At 40.6% G+C, this 26,197-nt stretch overlaps 1 protein-coding gene across 1 annotated transcript in view; it reads right to left on the minus strand.

Moving 5' to 3' along the window:
• The window catches only part of ADCY5 (adenylate cyclase 5), a 222,045-nt gene that overhangs the window by 68,009 nt on the left and 127,839 nt on the right, over positions 1-26,197 (minus strand). The window contains exons 2-3 of the mRNA XM_030016802.1: positions 24,021-24,170; positions 18,750-18,871 (exon numbers count right to left, since the gene is read on the minus strand). Of these exons, the coding sequence (XP_029872662.1) occupies positions 18,750-18,871; positions 24,021-24,170 (272 nt within the window). The remainder of the gene's footprint in view (positions 1-18,749; positions 18,872-24,020; positions 24,171-26,197) is intronic.

A 26,197-nucleotide genomic window follows, 5' to 3' on the forward strand; every position in this document is an offset into this window, starting at 1 on the left:
AAGTTCCTATAATAGACATGGCATCAAGATATACCCAGTTTCTGTTTCCCAGCTATAGCCACTGGGGGATGGGATGACTGTGGGGGTCTTCTGTGTGCTCACTCTTCTACCCACCCTATGCACAGAAAGGATTTCAGCTTCCAGAAACACTAAGTGAGCACATTCCAGAATGCTCTTTCCCTCCTGAATTTAAGAGCAGCAACAACAAAAGGACAAACCCAAACAAGCTGAGGACAAGTTCACAGCAGTGGCACAGTAACCGTGGTCAGGCAGCATGTCTAGGTAAAGCAGCACAAATGTGAGCAAGGGCAGCAAAACCCACCTAAGGAGGGTGAAGTGACCCCCACAGATCACCGTGCTGAGTGTCAGCCCAGTGACTGGTCCAACGAAGGCTGTAAACTACTTCCAGACTAACTCAGGTCTCAACAGTATATCAGCCTTGCTCTCGAGGGATGTCTATGCGACAGGCTAAGGTCTTAGCCTTAGAGATGCAAAAAACATTCTCCAGAACAGCAGGACATCAGACAGACCAGAGGTTAAAATATTTCCTTTTCCTACAGTCATGGAAAAAAAACCCCAACAGTAAAAAGATACTGTCTCTTTCCTAAACTTATATGGTCATTTCAGAGAAGATCCATTTGGTATTGGAAATCACCTATTGTTCCAAATGAGCCCTGGCACTTCTGTGACACATCAGCTGTCACAGCTCCCCCTTGGGAGGTGGGACTCCCTCATGCACCCTGACAGTGCTCCATCTTAAGAGCAGTCATCCTGGCTCCCACTTTCTCAAGAGGGTGAGAAGGCACATATGTACACAAATGCTGTGATAAGCAAAGCAATACTTTAGAGAGAGAAAGAATAACACAAAACAGGAGGAAATACACACAACCCCCCTACAAAACCAAAAGCCCAGAAATTGTGTGAGCCTCCTCACCGTTTTCTTTACAGCAAAAGAGAGAAAGCCTCCTGTCCCTCTTCCAAAGTAGCCAAAAATGTAAACCAAACCCACATCCCCTATTTGAGAAGTTCACTCTGCAAGACCATACCAACTGAAACTGGTAACAGAGTAAAAACGGACAAAGAAGCAGGAGACCAGATGGCTCTCAGAGACACTAGTGGCAACGTGCAGACTGCCATCCGCAGAGCCACTGCATGACGACAGCAAGGCTCATTGCAAGGATATAAACTGCAGAACCCTGCTTTTACTTGATTTTCCCATGTTTGCTCTCAAATGAGTGTTACCGGAGGTTAGAACTGCCTGGGGGACTCAGCTGGAGATGCACATCTCCAGCACAAACTCTCAGCATTTGCGGTTGCAGCTCTGTCTACGTTAGCAATGTGCTCCTGGGAATGCCCTGCTGAGAGTGTCTGACCCTGCTGGCACTCAGGAGCTTCTGAGAAAAATGGCACCATACTTTCCATCATGGTCAGTGCTCCTCACCTCGATGCCTGTGGTGTGTCTTTCACTGTCAATGCAGGAAATGAGAAGAAATTAAGATCCTGAAATCACCAACTAAAAGGGGAAGACTGTACCAGTCATACAGGGAGAAGTTTTTCCATGACCTTCCTAGGTTTGCAGTTTACAAGCATGAGTAGCAACCCCAGTTATTGGAACTTAGTTATAGCTAAGCAGCATCAGTACTCATTTTTTATTTTAAACATGAAAAGCTTGCTACCCTCTCCCTCTAAACATCTTGAGTTAAAAGATTTTCCTATTTCAGCAGGCTATATTTAACCAGATTGATTCTTCACTGGAAACAGGAGTAATAAATAGCCTTTTGGGAAGAAAAACTATTTGGGGAAGGCAAAACAAATAAAGATAGCTATGCAGTGGCTACCAGCCAAACTATAGGTGGAGCATGTTACGGATGTCTTTGAGATGAGTGGAAGGAATTTTATTACTCCATCATTGCAGCCAAATTAGATGCTGCTGTCTGTCGAACATAAAAAAGAAATCCAAGCGGCCTAAATGAGATTTTGGGTTACTAAGAAGGAGGGACTTTGGACCTTTTTCATGTATCTAAGAAGGGACTGATGGGAATGTGGACATTTTTCCAATCATTCTGGTCAGGGGAAAAACCATATAAGTGAGAAAGATGCCAAATCTATTCCAACCCCAAGGAAGTTTAGGAAGGCAAAGTTGAAGGATATACATGGCCTTTTGCAGAAAGGCGCAAAGGAACCATGCATATTGCTGACCCCGACCATGTGTCTTTGCTTTGGCTCCAAGCAAGCCCAGACTCACCCGGGTCTGCCTGACCAGTGCAAAAGAGCTGGCAGGTCTGTCCAAACTGGAGCTGGATCCAACCCACACCAAAATAAATCTCAGATTCATTTGTCCCACAAGACAGCCTGAAATCCAGAACTGCATATAAAACAAAAAGGGAAAAGCCATGTTATTTTCTGGTTTTCAAACTTCAGGCATGCTTTTCACTTTGAGCATTCTTGCAGTCTGTTTTCTGGCATTAGAGCAATCTCTGATGTCAAAATGCTGCCAAAAACCAACAAGAAGGAAGACAGAGCTAAGAGAATTCTGCAGGAAGGGACTATCCATTACCACCACAGCTGTAGGAGTCTGGCACTATTCCTCCCTGCCCTCCTTCGAGAGAATGGCTTGCAAAAGTGACTGAAGCCATAGAAGCAGCACAATAGGAAACAACTAAAAACTTAAGTATTAAAACAAAAGACAACCTGTTGCATAGAGGCTGTGTGCCAGCAATCAATCAGTTGTCAGAGAAGGCAACAGAGTAATAAATTTTGGCACATGCCGTTAACAGTTTCACATGTATATCCTGGGTCAGGCACATGGGATAGAGATCAACTAAGTTGCATCTAACCAAGTTCGGGATGCTTTCTGTTACATATTGCTCAGGTCTTTGTCTTTGATGGTGAAAGAATGAGCTCTTCATAGCTGTGCAAACTGCATTCAGTCTGTTCTTCCCTGGTATCATGGATATTCAGTGAAACAATGACGCTTTTGTACTCCCTACCCAAAAAGCTGCAGTAATTCTGCATGCAGCTGTCATTTCAACCTAACCTTACTTCTTCCTCACTCTCTCCACTAGCTTCCCCAGCGTCCTGTCCTTTTGTGATTTATTTACTCTGCAATTTTGGTAAGTCAGGGTTTTCCCTCTGGAAAGTCACTACATAATGAAAACATTACATTGGTATATAAATGTCATAATTTAAAACATTAAGGAGCAACTATGCCTTTCTTATAGTTATCTTGTTTTCCCAAGGACAGAAAGTACCAAAATATGCAGACTGTTTCACGGATAAGCTCAGAATGGACAAGTGATGTGATGTTCTGTATACACAACTACCATTCACGTTTGGGAGCTTACTAGATCAATAAAACTGAAGCGGCCATTTGCTGGGAAAAACGATTGCTGAAAAATAGGAACACGAGTCTTACTGCCCTTTTTGGAACAGTCAAAATGAGTTGACTTGCTGCTTCCTGATTTCTGTACTTTTAAATGGAATCGACCAGTTGTGTTTTTAAAATGACACCGATGAAACTGTAAAGAGGAATGGACCCAAAGGATATAGAGAAACTTAACTGTGCACACTTTGTAATGGCCATTTTTCTGAGAAAGCAGTTGTGTTTTTAAAATGACACCGATGAAACTGTAAAGAGGAATGGACCGAAAGCATATAGAGAAACTTAACTGTGCACACTTTGTAATGGCCATTTTTCTGAGAAACACCAATGCAACATCAGTGGAGAAGAACTTTAAAATGAAGATATAATCCTTTGTTAGTTATTTTGAGATGTAAAATGGCTGGCCAAAGAAAATGGTACAGCTCATTAACTGAGGGATCAACTTGTTATTAATTAGTAAACAAACCTGATAATAAATCTAATAATAAAACACATGATGTTTTCAGTGAGAAGGGAGATTGGCCGTAATTTCAGAATTAAACGAAAAGGAAAAAATCCTGCAGGAAATTGAACTCGTTATCTGGTTATTGTACACTACATTAATTTTCCTTACCTGATAAGAACCAGTAATTAATAGCTATCCTCAACTCACGAGTAAAGTTCTCCCAACTTTATGAGGGCTACAATTTAACGTTAAGGTGTTTGTTTCCTTTTTAAGATGTGATTTATCATCACATCGAAATTGATCAATGGCACTTGAGCTGACATCTATCTTTGGTTCCCTTTGGTGACACAGAAAACTCCAGCTGCCATGGAGAAACAATGTAAATATAATGAAATTCTGTACAATCAATATAAGCAGTAAAACCACTCCTCCTTAAAAGGCAGTATAGTTCAGCTCACTAAATGAGTGTTTCTATGCAAAGATCATCCTTGAACAGGGAATATTAAATTCTATACACCTCTTCATCTCCTAACATTCCTCATATTCCAAATACTTTTCATATGACCGTTATTTCATAAATAGTAAGCAGTGTTAAATCTACTTTATAGCATTCAGATTATATACTGTAATATCAGAAAACATTAACACCACTTTTGTTTTATTATACTGGTCAAGATACTAGCTATCAAGACACCTTGAGTCTAATCTTTGACAGCCCATCATTTGATTCTGTGATCAGTTACTTAGTTGGCTCCATCTCAAATTTCTTTCTTTATAAAATAAAATGCACCATTGCATCTCTACCTTCTTAAGCGTATGAAGTCTTTGAACTGGCATTAAGCAATTGTTAAAATGTCATTAGTGCTAGAAAAGCAACACCACACTATTTTGCAGACACAGCAGCATGGTATATAAAGAAAATACATAAAGGGGCTCAGGGTCATGTGGGAAAACCACAGCAAAGCAGAAATGTGAATCCTGGCCTCATGAGTCCAGGGAACATCTACACAAAATCTTCTCCTGAGATGCTGGAGCAGGGAGCATGGTGAGGCAGGTCTGCCCACTGCATACGTAAGTCTTTTTAACTTTCCACTGAATCTCCCCTGATTTTTGCAATCAGCGGTTTCTTCTCATAATGAAGCAGGCATATAATTTTAACTTGATTTCAAGAGAATTACTGTAATTGGCACCACCAGAATAATAGATCTGTGTATAACGAAATGGCTTTTCTCATGCATTTTCCATTGGAAACTTTAATTTCTGTGTTAATGCATTAAGATATTTCACTAAGCCATTTGCTTGCTACTTTCAATATTCACGAAATATCATCTCCAAATGAAGTTCCTGTAAACAGTTATTAGTTTACCAGTGAACCAATACCAATAAAATCAATAGAGTCTGATCAGATCTTTTCTATAGCATAGAAAGCCACCTTAGAGACCACTTAATATATATATATTATGGTAGCATGTCTCAGACCATAAAAATAAGAGGAAAGTTACTGTGTCAGACCTTTCTACATCTATGCAAAACCAGTCTAGCTGATTTCTGCTTACTTTCTATGCCACTACAGTGGCAGCAATTTTGGCTTGAAGACTAAAAACAAAAAAATGAAATAAAGTGCCGGGCATTTGAAAGGACAAGTTCAGTTCAGTTCAGAACAGCGGGTGTCACAACTTCAAAACACTTCTGCATATTCATCTGTTATACATACACCACAAAACTAACCACTACTTCAAGCAAGGAGTGAAACTGGAGACACGGCTTGCTGGTGTCCCAGCGTTATGGTGGCCTTTCACAAAGCTGCATGAAATGGAATTAAAGTGCCACAGAGGACCCATGCCCATCTGAAGGCTAACATAGCTGGCAATAAAATTGTGGCTAATGAGTCACAGGACAAACAGGTTGGGACTTTCCCTGTAGGGGATTCAAGGAAGCCAGAGCTAAATTCACTTGCAGAGCAGGAATAAGTTTGAACAAACTGTCTCGTGAAATATCTTATAGAGTATATATGTTAACAGCAACACAGCTCCTGTCCCTAGCACAGATGCAGTCAGGTTTCTAAACAGATGCCTTGCATTAGAATAATTTGCTCTTCCAGATAGGAGTAGTTGTGACTGTAGTAAAGTGTTTCTAAAACAACGTATCTGTGCTCTCCCTTGGGGGACTGTACTGTAACTGCATGCATAAATGTGGTACAAGTTTCCAGCATGAACAGGTCCACGGCTGTCAGGCAGATCCAGAGTGATGGAGAGGGAAGCAGAAGGAAATGGAGCACGCAAACAAACACAAACTGTAAAGATCTTCAAACAAACTGGAATTTGCAAGATGCACAAATAGCGCTAAGGCAAATAGCAGCTGTGGTATTTGATGTTTGTGTAGTTGTTTTTAATGCTTCTATAGTTCAGATATCAAGAGATGATTCTCTGTTCTTAAGTACCAAGCCACGCTCTGGAAGCCTGAAAATGCTTAGCACAGCTACTCTACTTCTTATATACCACAACAAACAAACTTGCAAAGGAGCTGGATTCTAAAAGCCAGTGCAAAGAAAGAAAGAAAGGGGGAAGAAAAAGCAGCAGCCTACACAGAATCAAATGCTGGTAGGCTCAGTGCTAAATAGCAGATGATTCTCACTGAATAACTGCCCTAGATTTTGCAAACAATACAGGGAACAAAAATAGAAACCCATTTACATATTGCTGTTAATAACTTTATTTATAGTGTCACAGCTAGAGCACAATAACTGCAGCCATGGCTTAACTTGAAAGCCATTCACTGTGGAAGAGTCAGACAGATACTGTTTTCTCAGTCCTTATGCAACTGAAAAAAAATCCTGTTGACAACAGCCAGTCACCAGCATTCTTACAAAGAGAATCAGAAAAAAAGTTAACAGCAGTCAAAGGCAAAAGCAAATCATCCCCAGGATCCCACTGGCCTCTGCCCCTCCTGGTTATTTCAGACATGCTGTGGTTAATCAAGGACCACTGAGGCTAGAAAATCCAGCAGAAAAAATTTTCACTTCAGTTTGACCCTCATGATAGCATCTTAGAGGAATACTTGACTAGGGTTGTTTTTTTTGGTTTGGTTTTTTTTTCTTTGTTTGGGGGGGGGGGGGGTTGTTTGTTTGTTTTGGTTTTTGGTTGGTTGTTTTGGGTTTTTTTAATTAAGAAATACAGACAGCCCTCAGACTAAGTCAGCAGCTCCAGTAAAAAAGGATATGTGCCCAGCATTTAAGAACATCCCTACCACATCCGCACTGCCTGCTACATGACTGTAGCCAAATCTCTGCTGGGAGTCCACATTCCTGCCAGCTAAAATACTACTGGCCTGTCACAACAGACTGGCACATCTTTAAGGAACAGAAATGTACACAGAAATTTGTATCCTTGATTCCTTAGTATTCTGCAAATGCCTGCTATATATAAATAAATGGAGTGAGAATGCAAACAAGGAAACTGTCTCTTAAGACCCTTTGCCTGAGAAGTGAGAAAACATGGATCTCATTTTTCCTCTGCCTGAATCCAGCCTGAACCGGACAACAGGCTATTTTGGATGGGGAATGGGGGTGCCCTCAGGACCTGCTGCTGCAGCTGCTCATTATGTATAAAATACTCAGGATAATTAGAGACAGAGACAGAAAGCGCCCTGCTCTGCCCTGCTGATTACAGCATGCTCTATGACATGGGACAGTGAGATTCAAGCCGCTGCTCCAGTGTTTGATTCTTTCATATAAAAAAATGAAACAGAGTTAACAAAAGAGAATGAGGACACCTTCTTTGGTTAGGGCCTCTCCTAGGAGATGTGGCCTCAAACGCCCTCTGGCACATGGGAAAACCGAATCCAGATAACCTACACTGGCATGTGGGTCGAGCCTCTATGCTCCCGGATGAGCGTGGCATGCCTCACCACTCGTGTCCCTTCAGCTCTTCAGTACCTCTGTCTTTTATTTTCTGCCACCTGGAATGTTAACTGAACTAATTAATTTCTCTGGGTTTTCATTTTAGTGAGGAACAGAAAGATGCCCGTTTGGTGTAGCAGCCCAGCCGAAATGTAGTGCTAATTCCCCCTGCAGATACAGCCAGCAGTCACGAGAAGTCCCCAGCACAAAGAGCGCATGTGTTTGTGCACACTCCCTGCTTGTTCCTTCTGCACAATTCCTCTGCAGCGCAGGCAAGGTCTAGTCGTTAGGACATTTCTATAATGGGAGCCAGGCATTTCTGAGCTCTAATCAGCCTCACTACCAAGTCAAATTAAAGAAATCACTATCAATCTCAGCCTTACCACTCCCCAGCCCTAACCTCCCCTGTGGGGTCAACTGGTAGCAGTGGATGCTTACACAAGAGTTTGTGAGTGTAAGGCACTAAAAATGCAAGGAGGTGTTTCTACGCAGTGCCCATTATCCAGCAAGACAACTTAGAATTTGTTCAGTTATTAGTAATACAATAAATGCTGTGTCTGATATACATAATGGAAAAATAAAAAGCTGCAGGACATGACAGACCAACAAAATACAGCTTTTATGATCCTCCACTAGAAATGATCCTTGAATCTGCAGGAAAAATAACCTAAAAAGAGATGAAACTATACACAAAAGACACTTAAATAAGCCAGTGAATGCATGTATTTAAGTGAAATACACAGATCTAATAAATGCTAATGGAGTTCATATTGGGCTTCTGCATTACAAAAGTGTAGCCCTGGATGATTCTCAGCAGATGTGCCATTTTATAGGGGATGAACAAGTATTTTCATCCTCCTATGCTGTTCTCAGAATCAGAGGTCCCCTCCAAAATCATACATTTCATCCTTAAACACAGCTTTAGTTTTGTGCAGTTGTTCTCCAATACTATTTTCTCTCTTTTTTTCCCGTTGTTTTTAAGTTTTCAGAGAAGATACCATTTTCAATTTACTCCTCCCACCATTACATACTTCCAAGGAAAAGGAGCTCAGTAGGTAAGTCACATATGCAATTTCAAGGTTTTTGGGCTTTGCAAGAAATTTGTAATTGCTTCCGATTTCAATAACAAAATCTTACTCCGTTTCCAGCTGAAAATGAGAGAGTACTAGATCTTAAAAACAGAATATCACTTACCATTTATATTCTGTAACACAACTTTGTCTCTACATTAGACCTGTCATCCTAAACTGTGACCTGCTGGCTGCTATTTTGCAGAAGGGAAGATTCTTAAGGAAGAAAGGCAAGGACGACGTGGGGTTTTTCTCCTTTTTAATTGAAACAAAGTAGAACTATTAAATCAAAAGGCCTCTTTTTCTCTTGACTGGAAAGAAAAAGAATCTCACAAAGGGGCTTACAGTAGTTTTGAATGCAATCCAGAACAAAAGGTTCCAAATGAAACAGAATAATTATACTTTTATGGATCTGCATTTGGCTTCTGTTGAAGCCTGATCTGCAACTAGAATTGCTCAAGTTCCCCTGAGCAGAAGCCAAAGTTTTGTTTGCTTTGTTCTACAAATTGATTCTTATTAGCTCATTCTTTGGAAACAGCCGCAGCAGAAAGCAGCAGTGCATTGGTGTGCGTGCTCCCGGGATTGGAGGCTCTCCACCAGAACTGCCATGGCACATAACTGTCCACTATCTAAAACTGTATGCATCTGTTTTCCATTCTCTCATCTCCTTTCCTCCAGTCATTACTAACAATTGCTAAATTTGCTCCTTGCTTTCCAAGGCTTTTTGGTCTTTCCTGTCTTTTTGCCTAACTCCCACCCCCGCAAATATCCCATCAGCTCTGCGACATAGGTCTCTCATCTCCTTCATGATCCAGGATATTACAAAGCACCTCTCCAAACTGCTACTGCATTCAGCGCTGATGTATGGGTCCGCCAGGCCTTGGACATAACAGAAATTAAGTAGTTGTCAGAAGAAGGAGGGTTGTCCTAGTAATCTCCTATCAGCAACACATTCCCCACAATGAGTAGGAAATGGAGCCAGTGTACTATCAGGCTCTGCAAAGAATCATGCTTAAAGTTAAAAAAAACCCACCCAAACCAACATCAACAAAAAACCCCAAACAAATGAGCTGACATGGTGGATCAACAAACTGTCACTACTATCTCTCCGCTGGAAAAATTCCCCACTGCCTCACGCATTCAACCTTCCTCTTCATGCGGGAGGGCAAGTTGTGCTTCCACATGCTCTGCACAGCTACTGGTAGGGACAAACAGGCGTTTACAGATGATCTTGTAACTGAACAAAGCCATGGTCATGCAGCCTTCTGCATGCTGCTTACTGAGGAGATCTCTGCAACAGGAGGCTAGGAGAGAATATTTTGCTGATAGTCACACAGATCCAAGTTTCACAAGTGGTCACTGCATTGGGTTTTTGGACCAAGATCTTTTTGGGCTACAGAACTGGAATTGAGGGAGCTGATTTCAAACCCTGATCATCCTCCTATATATTTAAGGGATTCATGTAGGAGTTTGGCTCAAACAGGGACATGGTTACTGGTCCAGAACATCCTGAGAATTCTCAGTGCCTTTGAGAGCCTCAGATATTTGCCAAATACACATACAGCAACCACAGACAAAGATCCCTGCTGGTCATGGTATCAGGGAAGATAATACCTATATTCCTGTATGTTGTTTGTTTTTGAAAGCTTATCACACATACACTTCTTTCCAATTTCTGAAAACTACCTGCAAACTTCCAAGTCCTCAGAACCTACACGGTCTTACAAATCCTTATTCCCACCATTTAAAACTGTGTGCATCTTTCTAGGCTTTTGTAACAGAAACACAAATGGACACAGAAAAATCTCAATTTTCTAAAAAGAGCACCTCTATCATTCCACAAGGCCAGTGCCCTGCCAATGGGGTGCTTGTGTGTGTGTGTGCTGAAATTCGTTTTATCCCTTTGGCCTTTGGCCTCCTTTGCTGTTTTGTGCACTCCTCTGTTGCTTCTTATTTCTGTTAACTCTGTTTCTGAAGAGACCTGTTGTTAGCCTGGTTTCTTATAGAAACACCATTTATGGAATTATGCAGTCTGCATAGTCAGTACCAGCCTCTCCATAACTTTTTAACCACTTATTAACAAGCAAAATTAATAAAAAAGAGGAAGTTCAAAAAATACACTATGACTTTCAGTTAGCGCAGGACATAGACTCAAGTTAGCAATGCGCTAACTTGAGTCACAGGATACCAGACCACTTGAGAGGTCTTCTCCACTAATTGGTTTCAGCTTTTGTCTCATCTTCATCATTTATCCAGTGTCAAAATATTTATATAAACCAGTAAGAACAGATGCACAAATTAGCAACAATTGTTGATGGATATAAATATAGTGTAAGACAAGGGAAGTTAATCCATCCCCATCCAAAACTGTGCCTCTGTTTTACAGCTTCTGTAAGAGGGCTTTAAATAGTTCTGCAAAGTTCAGTACATTACAGAATAAGAAGTTGAACTGATTTTTGCTTTTCAGTCATTACAGTCTAAGGAGGAAGCAAAAAGGTAGGATGATTTTAACAAGAACCTCTTCAAATGTTATATAAAACTCAATGTTCTTAAAACCACTTTGCATGTTAACTACATAACAAAGTAGTTCGTTAACCAAAATTTAACCCAGTCTTTACAAGAGGAAAGCAAGTCTTTACAAAAGTAAAGTTTTGGTTAGAGAAGACTCAATTTTTCTTGTCAAGGTTACTCCACAATAGAGAAGACTGGGGGTGGACTAGTTTAATAAACATAACTTGATTCATTTTTTTACTGTAAGTTTGATACATTTGTTTTTACTACCAGGCCAATCAGCAGTCCAACTTACATTTTTTTTAAGATTTCATTTCTTTTTAGTACTATTGAAGAAAAAAGAGAATCCAAATACCCTTGATGAGTTAAAATACTGCTCTGTAAACTTCTTAAGGCACCTTCATTATTTTCTCCAAATTACTATTCACAGTATTTCATCATTAAAACATCTAACACTCTTCAATCCATCACCCTGTGAACTTCACAGACCCTTGTGTAAACTCAGAATAGCACGGTGTGAATTATACATCACAGGCCCTTCCTAATTGCTGATGGCTTGCTGGTGGCTGCAGATCTGCAATCACCTGGCACGCTGCACTTTTGGGATGTTATCTTTATTACAACACATGTGTTTAAGCAATGCATCCAGTGGGGTGCCTTGCAGCCGGTTATTTTTCTGTTTTGTTCTTCGGAGGGTACAAGGCTCTCTCATGCCCCTGAAGACACCAGGAGTTCCCAGTAGGGACCAAGATCACAATATATTTCCAGTTCAAAAAGAAAGATCTGCAGACAGTCAGATGAATACTTAAACAAGTTAGCATGTATTTGTTCTTTTTAAAGGGTGCTCTGCACGTGCACAAAGAGGTAGATTTGATAAAATATATAAACCTGCTCTATTCTTTGGCTTAAAAGTTTTCAAGACTGAACCATGACACACATGTATTGAAAAGAGGGAGTGATCCTGGGTTGAAACACCCCGTTTAATATTAACGGCCAGACTTATTGCACAGCTTTGATGTCAAGTCCAGGCGTAACAATGGCTGCAAAATAAGCAATTCGTTTACACATGGATTTTAGCTTGAATGCCTTTCTCCAAAAGACACTGATTTTTATCCTCTTAAAAACAACAAATTGGCTAGGAAGAGTCAAGCAATTAGTGGTAGTAAGAGCAGAGTAATTCGCCTTCACCCGTGAGGGAAACCTACTTCCACACTTCCTAAAAATTACTGCTAACTTTAAAAAAAAAAATTAAAAAAAAAATTAAAAATTTATCAAAAATTATATAAAAAAATTAAAAAGCCAAGGTTCGCTCCAGTCAGACTCAGATGAAGTTCCCGGGAGCTGGCTCTTGACAGGGAAACAGAAGAGTTCTCATGTAGGTAAAATTCACTGCTGTCATTTGGGGAAAGGCGTGGGAAGGCTGATCGATTCCTACTCACTTTTCTCAACCTACAGCCTCAATCAGAAGTTATGGCAATTAAATGCAGGGGGCCCCTGAACCCACATGAAACCCACACAGTTTCCCCCCACCTACCTGCAAAAATAACCTTCTACTGCTTGTGGGCATATGCCTCGAACGAAGAAAAGGAGGTAAGAGATCTTGCTAAGACTTGATGCTGAGAAACAACAAACCGACCCATGAACACATTTTGGGAGGAGATCAAAGCTCACGGACTGGTGGGGAGAGCAGTACCAGGAAGCAGGACATGGGTAAAACCTGGTCTTGGGCTTCCTCCTGCTTAATGCTGCTCTTCCTCATCTTCAAACATAAACCATCACTTGTCATTCTGCCTCCCCCCAAAAAGGGGAGAAGACAAGGAGGGAGATGGATTATACAGCAAATATTAAAAACAGTTACTGCTCCTGCCCTTTCCTGGCAATGAGGCCGTCCATAGAAATTAAAGCTACATAAACTTTGGCTGCGATGACAGATTTGGGGAACCTTTGGAAATATCCATGGAAGAAGTGTCAGAAATTTCTACACACCATACTGTAGTTTTTTTTATTAAAGATGGTAAAATTAAACTGGTTTCTGCTTAGCTTCAATAACTTCTCATGAAAAAGCATGAAACCTGAATTGGGATGAGCTCCTGAACAAAACCAGCCCATTGGCATAACTACCTCCAAAGGCAACCCACTGTCTGACCTGGGCTCGGTAGGATATGCCACATCATAAACCCATTTAGCATTTCAAAAGGCACTGTTAGCAAACCAGAAAAAACAGCCTCATGCTTATACTCACCAACAAGAACATACCACTAAGCAGCACATTGCTTTGGCGAGCCACAGCACTAATATGTCCAGTTACAGCTGTATGCCGGGAACCCTACTAGCTGTGATCAGAGCTCAGCTTTGTACTGCTATTTATATTGATAAGTCCTTTAACACCAAGAAACATTAAGACTAGATGTCCTGTATGCGAGGACAGTGGGAGGAGGAAGGCAAATGATGTTTGCTTAGTTGAAATTTTCACAAATTTCATAGCAAACAATTACAAAGCACCTTGCAATCTAAGAATTTAACACACTTCTGAAACAAGTAATTAAGCATCACAACACCTATAAGGTGAAGAGGTTAAGTTGACATGGCTGGTCTGAATATCCTGACACTCGGCCAAAGTGCAACTATTTGGTCATTTTTAAGGGGAGAATTTTTGGCATTAGAACGTAATTAAATGAGAAAATGAGTTAAAAATGTTTTTCGTTTACAAAGCAAAAGCAAATGGACTGTTTCATTTCTGCAAATGGTTCAGTTCAAGTTGTCAAGATGTTTAAAAAACTCTGAGCTCAGGTTAATGTTGTTGAGTACATGATTCATAAGAACTATGTGAAGGGGAGAAGAGAGGAAACTGTCACTTTCACCGCGCTTGGATGCCAGCCCTAAAATAAGCTTCTTGAAACAGTTCATCAAAGGAATTTCAATGACAAAGCCAACCTTTATCCCTTCACAGAGGACTTCAAACCTCCTTTTATAGCACAGAGATTACTATATTTGGCCAAACCTAGATAACATTAAAGCCATTATCACTGCAGTGAGATACTATAAATAGCAATAGTAATGTAAAACATTTAAAATTCTGCCTGGGAAGCATGATAGATAAACAATATTATCTATGCATATTTTAGGGTTTATCTATCAGACATAATTTCATTCATGATAACGTGAACCGATTTAGTTACATAATTCAACTTGTTGTTTACACAAAATTACTTGCACAGTCTTGGGAACTCCTTTCCTGATTGCATTTGACAATAGACTTTATATTTAACACACACATATGTGGGAAAGGTCAAATCATGCTCTGAGGTTCTGGATTTGTCAAAGTTAATTCTCATTCAACAAATCAGGATGGGAAACAGTTTCATTCTCTGTTAAAAGGTTCTGTTCATTTGCATCAAAAAAGAGTGTATTAACCCCAAACCTCTTCATCTTAGTTTCGTCATCACTCTAAATTCTTCACAACAACATAATCCTGAAACAAATTTTGTTGCCAAAAATTGACAGGAAATTATATTTTCACTGTGGATATATTAGTCTCTGAACTTTACTTTCTATAACAATAAGCAGGAGATTATGAACTCATTTACAGGAAGTCCTGATAAGGCTCTAAAAAGATTTGCTTTTACACATTCAGGTCAGAAAGACCACTGTATTTTGCATAAAAACATCATCTTTCCCCGAACAGAGAAATAGCCCACCCTCTAAGAGAAGTGTAACACAGTAAGAAATACCATGGCAGAACTGCCCCTTATTAAAGGATCGTGGCTGCCTTTTACAGACCTACTACTGGCACCTGAGGAAGATGTCTTTTCTACATAGGTTTTAAACTGACTTCATTTTTCTTAAAAAAAAAAGCAGCATGTAGCCTTTTTAAAAAGAAAAAAAGCATGTAACCTAGTATGTAAAACTAAGCATATCTCAGCAGAACTGGTCATTTAAAGACTCCTCATTTTACAACAGAAAACCCTCCCCCCCCCAGTAACTTCACATAATTTTAGAATAACATTTTCTGCTGGTAGAGTGGTTTGGGTTTGTTTTTTAATTAAAATTAGAGGTGGTCCCAAAAGCCCAGACCAAATCATCCCTGAAAATGAAAATATTTAATCTTGTCTGGAATAGAATTTAGTAAACCAATTCTCCCACACAAAATGTCAAACCAGGCTAAGTGCATGAGGCTGTGTTCCTGTGCCTCCCGAGTTCAAAGGGCCAAAGTTAAACCCGGCTGGATGGAAGCCTCGAGTGTCATTGCGGCTCATTATTTCTACATTGACTGGGAAATTGGTGAGAAACCTCACCCTGAAAAATCCAGTAAAAATGAAGACCTCAGGTTCCAGGCATTATGATGGCTATCAAACTTTTAAATCAATAGCTAATAAAAATTCCCATCCGTTATACTTTCATTTATAATCCAACTTTTTAACTAATCTGGGAGAGCGGGAAAAGAGAATCGCTGAATGCAGCTGATGGAAGAGGGAACCCACACCTCTGTGCAGACACACAGACCTTCCCACTTCTACGAACTGCGGAGGAAATGCTCCTGCTCATAAATCATCAACAGGAAGCCAGATTCAATGGCTGGGCACAGCACCCTTGCACCGACTTCACATACTTCTCAATTGCCTTGACACAATAACCTTTAGCTCGTAAAAACTGAGATCTTATGACATTTTTGAATAGTGACAAAACCAAAACAAAATTGCTTGGAGCATTCTCATCACAAAAGCCTCCCCTTGAGCATTTCCCCATGAAAAGTAAAAAGCATGCTTGCTTTTATTCAGCCAGTTCATTAATCCACATCATTGAGAGGCTATCCCCCACCACCAGTGTGTTTCTGTGTGCACATAAATGCTTCAAAATCATCCATAGTCATCCCGCTAGAGATGGTTTCAGTGCACCCAGGCAAGAGCAAAGGCTCCATGCCGAACTCCTAGTGTGAAATGAGTCATTTGTTCCAAATCATGTTTCCTTTTTTCAATATTTGTACTTAGTTATTCATTTCCCTGAAGTACATGAAGAGGAGATGTTCCTAAGTTACATTCTATTTGCTCTCAGTGCATATACTATTTGATTCCTATTTCTTACTTCCTTTTTCCAGCCTTTTCCATTATCTCAGTAGGCTTTTATTTAGGACCTCATAGGCACAGACAACAAAGTCCATACTTTGAGGAAGATATCATTTAAGTTGTTTCCCCTTGCAAGATCTTTTGAGACCTCAGCCTCCCTTTGCACTGGAGACAGTCAGCACCTGCAAGGGCTTGATTCCTAAACACTCATTATCATGAGGAACAAAGTTAAAATTACTTTTAGGCTGCAGAAGATAATATATTACAGAAATGTTCATATTATTCAATAAATATGCAAGATGTGAAAATTAAATGTTTGCAACCTTCCTGTTAGCCACCCATCAGGACAGTCCAAGGAACGGATTGGTGCATATGTCCATTTTTGTATACGTTTCACCTTTCACGTTACTTCACAGCCATAACTGAAAATCATAGCAAACTGTTTTCTCTTTCTATATTCTGGGTCATGCATCATTTTTTGTTCTATCTTTTGCGATCTCCGTGTCTCCATACCAGCCATTATCTTTGGGCTATTTTTTCCAATCATAATCGTTCTGTCAGATTCCCTTCTCCCTTTAAAATTGTTCATTTGTAAATTTAGTTTATTATTGTTTGTTTAGTTTTTGTTTATTTAGTGATATAGTTAAAATTTCAAATAAGTATCATCCTAAAGAGATAATCAACTTTACTAAGATTTGACTGTACTGAACAACTTTCAAACCTGCAAATAATGACATATGGAAATTGATGTGAAAGACTACAATACCATACTGACCAGTCTCATGTCATATCTAACGAACTGCATTCAGTTAGAATGTCAAGCTGACCTTTGAGTACTGGAAAAAAGTAATTTCTCAATTAAGAAAATTCACAAATGGCATCTATCACAAGAAATTTACACACCTTCTTGAACAAGCTCAGTGCCATTAAGGAAAAAATGGATGTAAAGACACAAAACCTAATCTAATCTACTGTAGCACTCTGCTGAGGGCACTCTAGATGGCCTCTTCCCCTTACCTTCATCACCATATGTATATTCTTTATTTTTCATCACTGAACCATTATTGTCTTTGATATCTGATAATGTTTTTCTCTTCAGTATTGCTAGTGGATCTTTATCTGTTTAATGAGTCAAACGAAAAATATGAAGGGCTGAACTGAAGTCCATCCAAGCCAGCACACAGACTTGCCCTGATTTCAGTAAGTTTTATATCAGATTCTACATTCAACAGTGATCAACCTCCTCCCAATTTCTGCTTGTACATTACCTCTCCCTGCTACCCTCAGTGCTAAGGAAATGGCTTCAAATGTTTCAGAATATCGTACGAATTTCACTGCATCAGCTATTGGAGATTATGCAGGGTGCAGTATATTAGAGATGTAAGAAATCCACTTCTATTTGTTGAGCACCAAATATCAGAAAATATAATTCACCAACTTACTTAACGCTACACAAGAGAGAAGACTATGCAAGCAGTTTACAGGAAAACCTCCTGTTGGGAGGGGAGATGGACAGGGGAAGGAGGGAAACTCTATGTCCCCAGTCCCTGTGTCTCAGCAGAAGTGTTTACAGACTGACAGAGCTGTTACACAGTTCCAGGACCTGGCTTAGCAGAGACGTAAGTGATCCCCAGAGACGTCAGATACAACAGCAGAGGTAAAATGAATCAAGATTAAGTTAAACTTAACTTTGTAACTGCAGCCCATAAAGATATCAAGCAACTAAAGTACAACTCTATTGCCTCTTCCCTGGGAAGTGGACAGCGGGAATCTGGTGATGTTCAGAAACTCATGGGGCTGGACTACCCCAGCAACATGGACTAGGTTTGATTTTGCATGATTTGTCAGAGATCGGATATCGATTTCTTCTGCTCATCCAGGTAGACCAAGGAGTCTGGGTGACTAAGCTGTCAACAGCTCAGTCAGTAACAGACCCCCTGCTTGTAATTCCAAACTGGCAGAGATCACTCCAGGCCATCTTAACCTCAGCTGGGCTCTGCAATTCACCCCACGGAAAGCATTGCCAATTTTTAACTTGCATCCCGTCATGGCTTATCAGAAGGGTGCTTGTAACTGTCAAAAAATAACTAAACCCAAATATACCACCTTCTCAAAACCACTGAGACTTACCCCAGGAAAGGAAGGGGGGAAAAAAAAAATCTAAGGAAAGAGAGCAGTTATCAAAGGAAGATGTTGCAGGAATGTGGCAATCCTCCTCCTGTCCTATAAACAAACTTTCAAAAGTCAACTGGTGACACTTTTGAGTCTTTACACTTATTTGGACTATGTGTCACTGTCATCTTCATCCTTGGGTATTAAGTGCCAAGCACTGGGAGGGGCCTTCCTCCCCAGCAGCTGGGAGATGGGCTGCTGCTCTTACCTGACATTGTCATGCTTCTGGATGTAGATCTTATGAAACATCATATCTTCCTGTTTGGCATTAATGTCAGCTTTCATCTCCATGGCAACATGTCGAGGAAGTACAGAGAGCAGGAGACGCTCCTGTGGAGTCAGACAGATGAACCAATTAAAACACCTGCTGCCCAGTTAACAAACACACTTTGTTCCTTACTGGGGAGAAATGAGTCATCAGTTTGGTGAGAGATGAGTACAACCAAGCGAAATGGTCTCCATAAACCCAGCAACTGATCCCCTAACAAGTCATATGCAATTCTGTCCCAACATCACAATAAGAATTCAATGATTTTAGAAGAAAAATTATAATTTTTCATCCCATCTGCAGTGGGCTTGTAATTCATGGTTGCCAATTCTTGCAAATGAAGGAGCCATGCAACTCAAAAAGTGCCCATGCACCATTCTTGGAAGGACTCTGACATATGATACTGTCTGACCTCCCACACAGCCTCTCCACACCACCGTGAAGTCCTCCTTCACTTAACACCAGAGGACTGATATCCCAACACCCTTGGGCACCATTTAAAATTCCTTCCTTTCCTATCTAATCATCTAAGCACATTCCCCCAACAGGCACAAACCTGTTCTTAGCAGCTAAAAAGTCAATAGGAATGCCCCGATAAAACTAGCATGAAAAGTTAGCCCAACTATACAATGCAGTATTATACTTCTACACTTAAAACCACTATTAGTGCCCCATTGCATTAAGCCCTGTAAACCCACCCACTCACCTACAAGAGTATTTTCAGTAACCACCTCTGTCATCAACAATTCATGGCTCTCCACCCTCACTTGGCACTTTTATTTACTGATAATAGCTTTAGTGTGACTTTAATAACATTATTTTGTAAGCTGTTCTGTATATAGTTTTGCGTGCTAGGCAAAAATTAGTTTCATGACAAAATGATGACTTTCTGGTAATTTTCCTAAAAACTCACACAAAAGCCTGTGCTTGTTATTATTCTAAATTTGGTGGCAATTTCATGCAGAAGCTATAGAATTTAAATTTGCAGGTAATATGTGCCTCAGGGATGCATCTGTGTATCTATCTCAGGTGTCCTGAGAAATTCTGCCGAGACCCTCATTTTATTCCCATTCACACCCCTCTCAGGTCAAAAGAAGTTTTTGCTATGACTGAAGAAGGTGGGGAGCATCTCCTTTGGGATCAGCTCCACTGTGGTCCAACCTGCAGGCAGTGCTCTGGAATAGCTGAAAAACCCCAAATGCTTGTGCTGTTCTTGTCTTTATTTTTCTTTACCTGCAGTGAGCAGAGGGAAGAAAAGGGCCTTCCTTCCTGAGGACACAAGCACAACGTGGTGTAAACGAAGATCCCTAACCTTATCTAACAGCTCATTACTTCTCAATGACACAGAGAACAGTAGGGCTCAAATGCAGTCCTGACTCAGAGGGGTCAGCAATCCTGTACTAATTATGTCACCAAACCTCTTGCCCATACTACAGTTATAGGCATGTTCCTGGTTTCTAATTCCTAGTTTTAACTGAAAGTTCCCCATTTATTTCTTCCTCTAAGGAGAGAGAGGAACTTTGGGGGAAACAGGAAGATGAATTCACTGGAAACGTGCTCAGCATGCTCTGAGACATTTTACAGTCTGTGGCACTGCCCAGGATTTCCATTTTTTTCCCCTTCAATGTGTACCTTAAAGAGATTGATTCTTGCCTCCAGTCTCTGAAGAGGTAGTAATAATACAGAAGATGATATGTTGGAGGGATTTCTATCTCCTCTGCTCAAAACTGCAGCAGTCCTGACAAGATACTTGTTTTTTAAAGTACTCTCACCTTCACTAGCATACTGCAGGTGCTAACAGTTACATATCCACATTTTTTTTTAAGAAGATCATGAATCATGCACATGTCCTCAGGCTTCTGTCAGCTGTTAGTGTACTACTTGAGCGCAAAAGCACAACACACTTGTATGCTTACCAGAGTAACTGGTGTATATGCTGTTGTCATTTGCATATTATAATAGGCATCCTTGAATGTGTGAAAGCTGCTATTTTACATGTGATTTTACACATCCTCTAAATAGCTCGGAGCTTAATGGGAGGTTCAGGGGCACCCACAGGTTTGGAACATTCCCTGTAGGCACATGAGCATGGAGGAATGGTTTTTTTTACTTGCTTGCAAAATAGGGACATATTCAGGGGACCAAGTTTCTCTTACTAGCACTCCAAGAGATTTTCACATATATTTCTGGGTAACTTTTGCTTGAGAGCCTCCACCCCTACTCTTCCTGACACGATAGGCACTTGCCAGATTAAATCACCAATATTTTCAAGACACCCTGAGATCTCCAGGAGATGAACTAACACCGCTCTGAACTATCACCAATTGCGGAATAAGATAGGCTTATTGCATGAAACAAATGCATGTCGCACAACATCCCTTCATGCAGCAACAAATTAGGAAGCTGAGCCATGTTACAGACTTGGGCATTATCTTTATTCTGTTTGTTGGGAGCATCACAATCACTGAAAATAACCTCTGAAGCTAGCAGGAGGAAGCTGTAACATGTGCCTTTGTAAAGCACAAGCCATGTTAAAAGACCTTCAAAACAACAAAATCCCTACGTTTTATTTCAAACGGAGCACAGAAATTAAAGTCTCCACTAGAGTACAATTTACATTTTGCTATAACGACTAGAAAGTACTGCAGCCCTCACTGTAAAATCACTTATAATGCACCAGTGAGGTGACTGGGACTGCTGTTTTACAAGTATAACAAGGCAGCATTCTGACCTGATAAAAAAAGCAAGAGCAAATTCATATATAATTCTCACTTCAAAATAAGATGCAAGTATAGTTCCACTGAATTATACATTAAACAAATGCATCCCAAGGAGCACTAGTCTCTAGAATAGGCACAGATGAAAGAGTACAATACAGATCTACTCTGTTTACATACATACACATAGATATATGTATACGTGGGCACACACATCCCTACGACGACTCTGTACTACATAGGAATTTACCTATTTATGTCATACTCTCCCAAGACTACCTCAAATCACTAAAATATTTAATGTCTTATGACTATCCTTTTGTTCTCAGGTTTAATAACACTTATTTTTCACCACAAGTTAAGTGATGCAGAGATGAAAAAGAGAAGGAGTGAACAACTTTTCAGAGACAAAAGACAAGCAATGCTAGAAGTAAAATTGTGTAGTCTGAATAACACATCTCTTACTCAAATCCTAAGTATTTCCTCACTACAGATTGTGGAGAACACCTATTTTTTCATCCAAGAGTATTTTATTCTGGGCAAGCAACAGTGATTCCTGTTATGGCTCTGCCCTAGGTGATCTCAAATAATGAAATCACAAGAAGTCTCTCTTCTGCATTGGACATTCTGGATTTTTATTTACTTTCTTGCTAATTTTGGGTGCTGGTAGATGCTTAATAAAGGAAAAGACATATTCCTTTGCTGGAGAGAATTTGCTTGGCTTTAATAAAGAACAGCACACAGGAGCACCATCAGATCTCCAGAAGCAGGCAAGCAATGATAACAGTGTTGGGCTGTGCAGTTGTCTTTCCCTCCACCCCTGTTTGGAGACTGGCTCTCCCAGATACAGGCTGAGCTGCCTTTATTTGTGTCTGCTGTCACCTCAAGATTATCTCAATGCATTATGCATAGGGATGCATCTCAACTGAACCTGGAGATCAATGTCAGTGCAGGCTGTAGCAGCAAATAATCTTATTAGGAGTCCCCAGCTGCCAGGAGCCACAGTTACTGCTGGAAGTACTGGAGGGTACTTCTAAGTGACTGGCTTTGACCCATGTTATTCTGATGTCCCGGCTTTCCTCTGTATGGTATATTTTTTCCTCTGGGGAGGGGGAGAAGAAAAAAGCATAAAGCTAGAGCATTTGTCAGGGCTTTTTTCATGAACTGCTTCTGACATAAAAGCTCCTAAATCCAGAACAGCACAAGCATGTGAGCCATGCTGCTAAGGCAGTCTCTCAGCAGAGAGGACAGAGCTGTAACCAAGAAGTAAAATGGGGTACTCTTTTGGCTCAATCCTTTCCTTCATTTCAAGGTGTGGAAGGAGGAGCAGCTGCTCGTTTCATCTTTCTGAGACTACATTTGCTACAAAGGAAAAAGGAGCCTTGAGCGTGAATCTCGTCTTCATACATATATTATCAAAATAAAGTACATGTACACATTATTTCACAGTAAGAGTTAAACAGCAAGTATGTCAGACAGAAGTACCTCACAAAACACTGCCAAAAGACAAATCCATAGATGCAGATGGGCTGAGACATGAGGGAAAATTAAGCTGTGTTGCCACAGAGATGCAAAGACACTCCAGTTGATTCATTCCCCTGACCTCTCCCCCAAACCCACAACCAAGCTCTGACATATCTCCCAAGGGAAGAGTGGAAGCCCCGTTTCATGACTCATTTCAAATTGGACTGGACAGACTGCTACGAGATGTACTGCAGGGCAGAGATGTGTGTTAGCAAGGGAATAGTCAAGCTGCCCCAAAAAGGTCTTTTGTATCTAATTCTGAGGACGCAAGAGATTTGTTGCAAGAGAACCCACAAATGAATTAGGGTACCAGATACATTTGGTACCCTTGACGACTGGGCTGGATGCTAGCAGCAACAGGTCTTTTTGCAGCAAAAAACCATCAAAGTTGGTGATGAATTTTACTCTTTGAACAAATACAATTCACTTGAGGCCTAAAAGGTATACAGAGGTGTGCAAGCAGGTAGAAACCTTTGGGAAAGGCAGGAAGGGGACCCTCTTTGGAGGCATCAAGGGACAGTATGTTCTGTGGACCAATTTTTACCTTTCACTTCTGAAACCTGCCTTACAGCTAATTGTTGGCAGTGGCTTTGCTGACAAACACACCACGTTTTGACCTTACAAAGAGGGTCCATCTGAAGCCTGTGTGTTGCATCTGCATTCAACACATGGCTTCAATGATGGGTGCAAAAAAAACTATGCAGACTCTGCATACTGTGTAATTTTAATCCACAGAGCATAGACTACAGGATTTGTTGATGTCTGCGGAGAAGTCCATCAGGGTATTGGGGAAGAAATACTCCCCTGAGCTCTCTTTCAAACCTTGAAAAATCCTGCCTTCTACCATCAGCCTATTATTGCTTGGATTAGTCAAGAAGCCAGAGGCCTGCAAATCCCATCCTACAGGAACAGTTTGCCTGCTAATTCTGCCTCAGCAATTTCATTTTTTATTTCCCACTGTTGCTCTTACCTGCTGCTGGTTTTCCCTTTGAGAATGCAGCCTGGCTTGTATGCATTCCCTGGTCTCCTGGAAAGCCTGTCTTTGGGACACCTCTGCTGGGTAGTGGGTACACACGCCTACAATGTTTGTACAGGAGAAGATGAGAACATTGGAGACCAGCTGCAACAAAAGAAAAGAAAAAAAAAAAAAGAGAAAAACACTTGGTTACACTTTGGAAACCTGCCATCAGTAACAACGCACCAGCCAGAACCCAGCCCCTTCCACGACTCCTTAATCCAAGCCACACTTAAACCTCAAGCTCTTAATTCCAGTGTATTTTGCCTCTCTAGACTTTAAAATATAAAACTTCCATATATGGCCTCAAATATATGTTCTTAACACTGTGTATTACTTCACTGGTAAAAAATACAACTCCACTGGTAATTCTGTAATCTTGCTTTTGGTAATCCAGTATCTTGGAACTATTGTGACAAAAATCTATCTAAAAATGCATCATTGCTCTGTCAGCTAAAAGTCAGCTAAGACTCATGCAGACAGATCTTGACAGAGGAACACAAATATTTCCATGTTTGTGTACCTACATATCTGGCTTGAAAACATATCAAAGATAGATTAAACAATTATTTTGAAATAGTGCTTAAAATACTGAAGGGAAAATGTTGGTATTCACAAGGTTTAAGAGCACCTGAAACAGATTTTTTAAATCTAGTTCCAACTCAAAATTTTATGTTACTATATTAAAAAAATACGTTTTTTACATTTCTGTGAAGATGACTACACAAAGAGTTGTTAAGTCTGAAGCAGATTTGGACCGGACAAGCACAAAGGAAAAGCTATATCACTCTTCCATGTGGGTTGTGTTTTGCAAGGAAGCAGTCACATAACTTTTGCTGAAAACTAGTGTTGCAATCTTTTATTTCTCAACTATTTTTTAATAAAAAGGAAAAAACAAATCCATGTCCATTGGTGGCATTTGGTTCATGCAAAATGTTCAAAACTGCTTCTGATGGTGCCATGTAAATATTTCCCTTGACAGAGGTCAGTCACAGTATAACTTTTTGAGAGAACTTTTTGCATAAGCTGTACTAGAATACCCTTTTGAGGACAGACTTATTTGAAACATCTGTCATCTCCTCTAGGAGGAAAGACTGTCAGATCTGCAAGATTCTTAAAAATAGGGATCTTTGGTCTCTTCGCTAATGAGTCCAAATGTACTGTTCACCTTTATTACTATTTTACTGCAGAATAAAAAAAAGTAATTTCCAGCCCAGCCCACTCCCTGAAAATACGAGGCCAGGCTCTGAAGGGCAGGAGGGGTGCAGGGCACCCCTCAAGCCCTGGGCTCACAGGGGTGCTCAGGACTCCCCAAACCAACTTGGTCACTGTGCAGGAGAGAGAAGCCACCCCCGTGTCAAAACATGGACCCACATCCCAAAGAGTAACAACCTCTCCAAGAATCCGCAGTGGGATTACTCTAACTCTTTGACTACATCCATGCACTAAGGACAGCAACAATTATGTTATTAACAACTCTGCCTTGAAACAGGATTTAGGCAGAAAAACCTCATCTTTCAGCTCAAAATAAGCAAGATCTCAAGCTACAGCCAGCTGAGGGACTTCCCTCTGTGGATGGCTGCCAGTAGATGGCAACACTCCAACTTCCCAAGCTCCTGCATCAGAGTGCTGCATTTTGGGCTATGTCACCGCAATGAATTGCCACACTTACGCATCATACTGCAGTACAATAACCTGCAGGTTAGCCACTGGTGATTATCATCAATGCCAGCTATGTGTATTTGCAGGTAAGTGGTTTCCAAGGAGGAAACCATTCTCATCCCCTACAGATTGCTCCCTCTATCCAAAGAGTCCACACTTTGGACAGATATAGGGGTATCAAAGGTGCAGGTCACACACATGAACATGAAATAAGTCCTGATCCTAAACTCACACATTTTCTTCACAATTATATTCTCATTCAGCTCTTTCTAAGGCTGCCTGGATCCTGCCAGATCCAAGGTCCTCCCTCTCTCCCCCAAGCTGATCAGACACCAGCCACCTTCCACCTAGATCTTGCCCAGTTACCCTAACTCAGTGCTACATCCAATGGGCATTTGATGCTATTTTTTTGCTGATAATGATAATTTTTAAGGATGAAAAATCCCCCCCACGCCCTTCCCCAAAACACC

This window comes from Aquila chrysaetos, chromosome 6 (assembly GCF_900496995.4).
Source record: "Aquila chrysaetos chrysaetos chromosome 6, bAquChr1.4, whole genome shotgun sequence".
Taxonomy (NCBI): Eukaryota; Metazoa; Chordata; class Aves; order Accipitriformes; family Accipitridae; genus Aquila; species Aquila chrysaetos.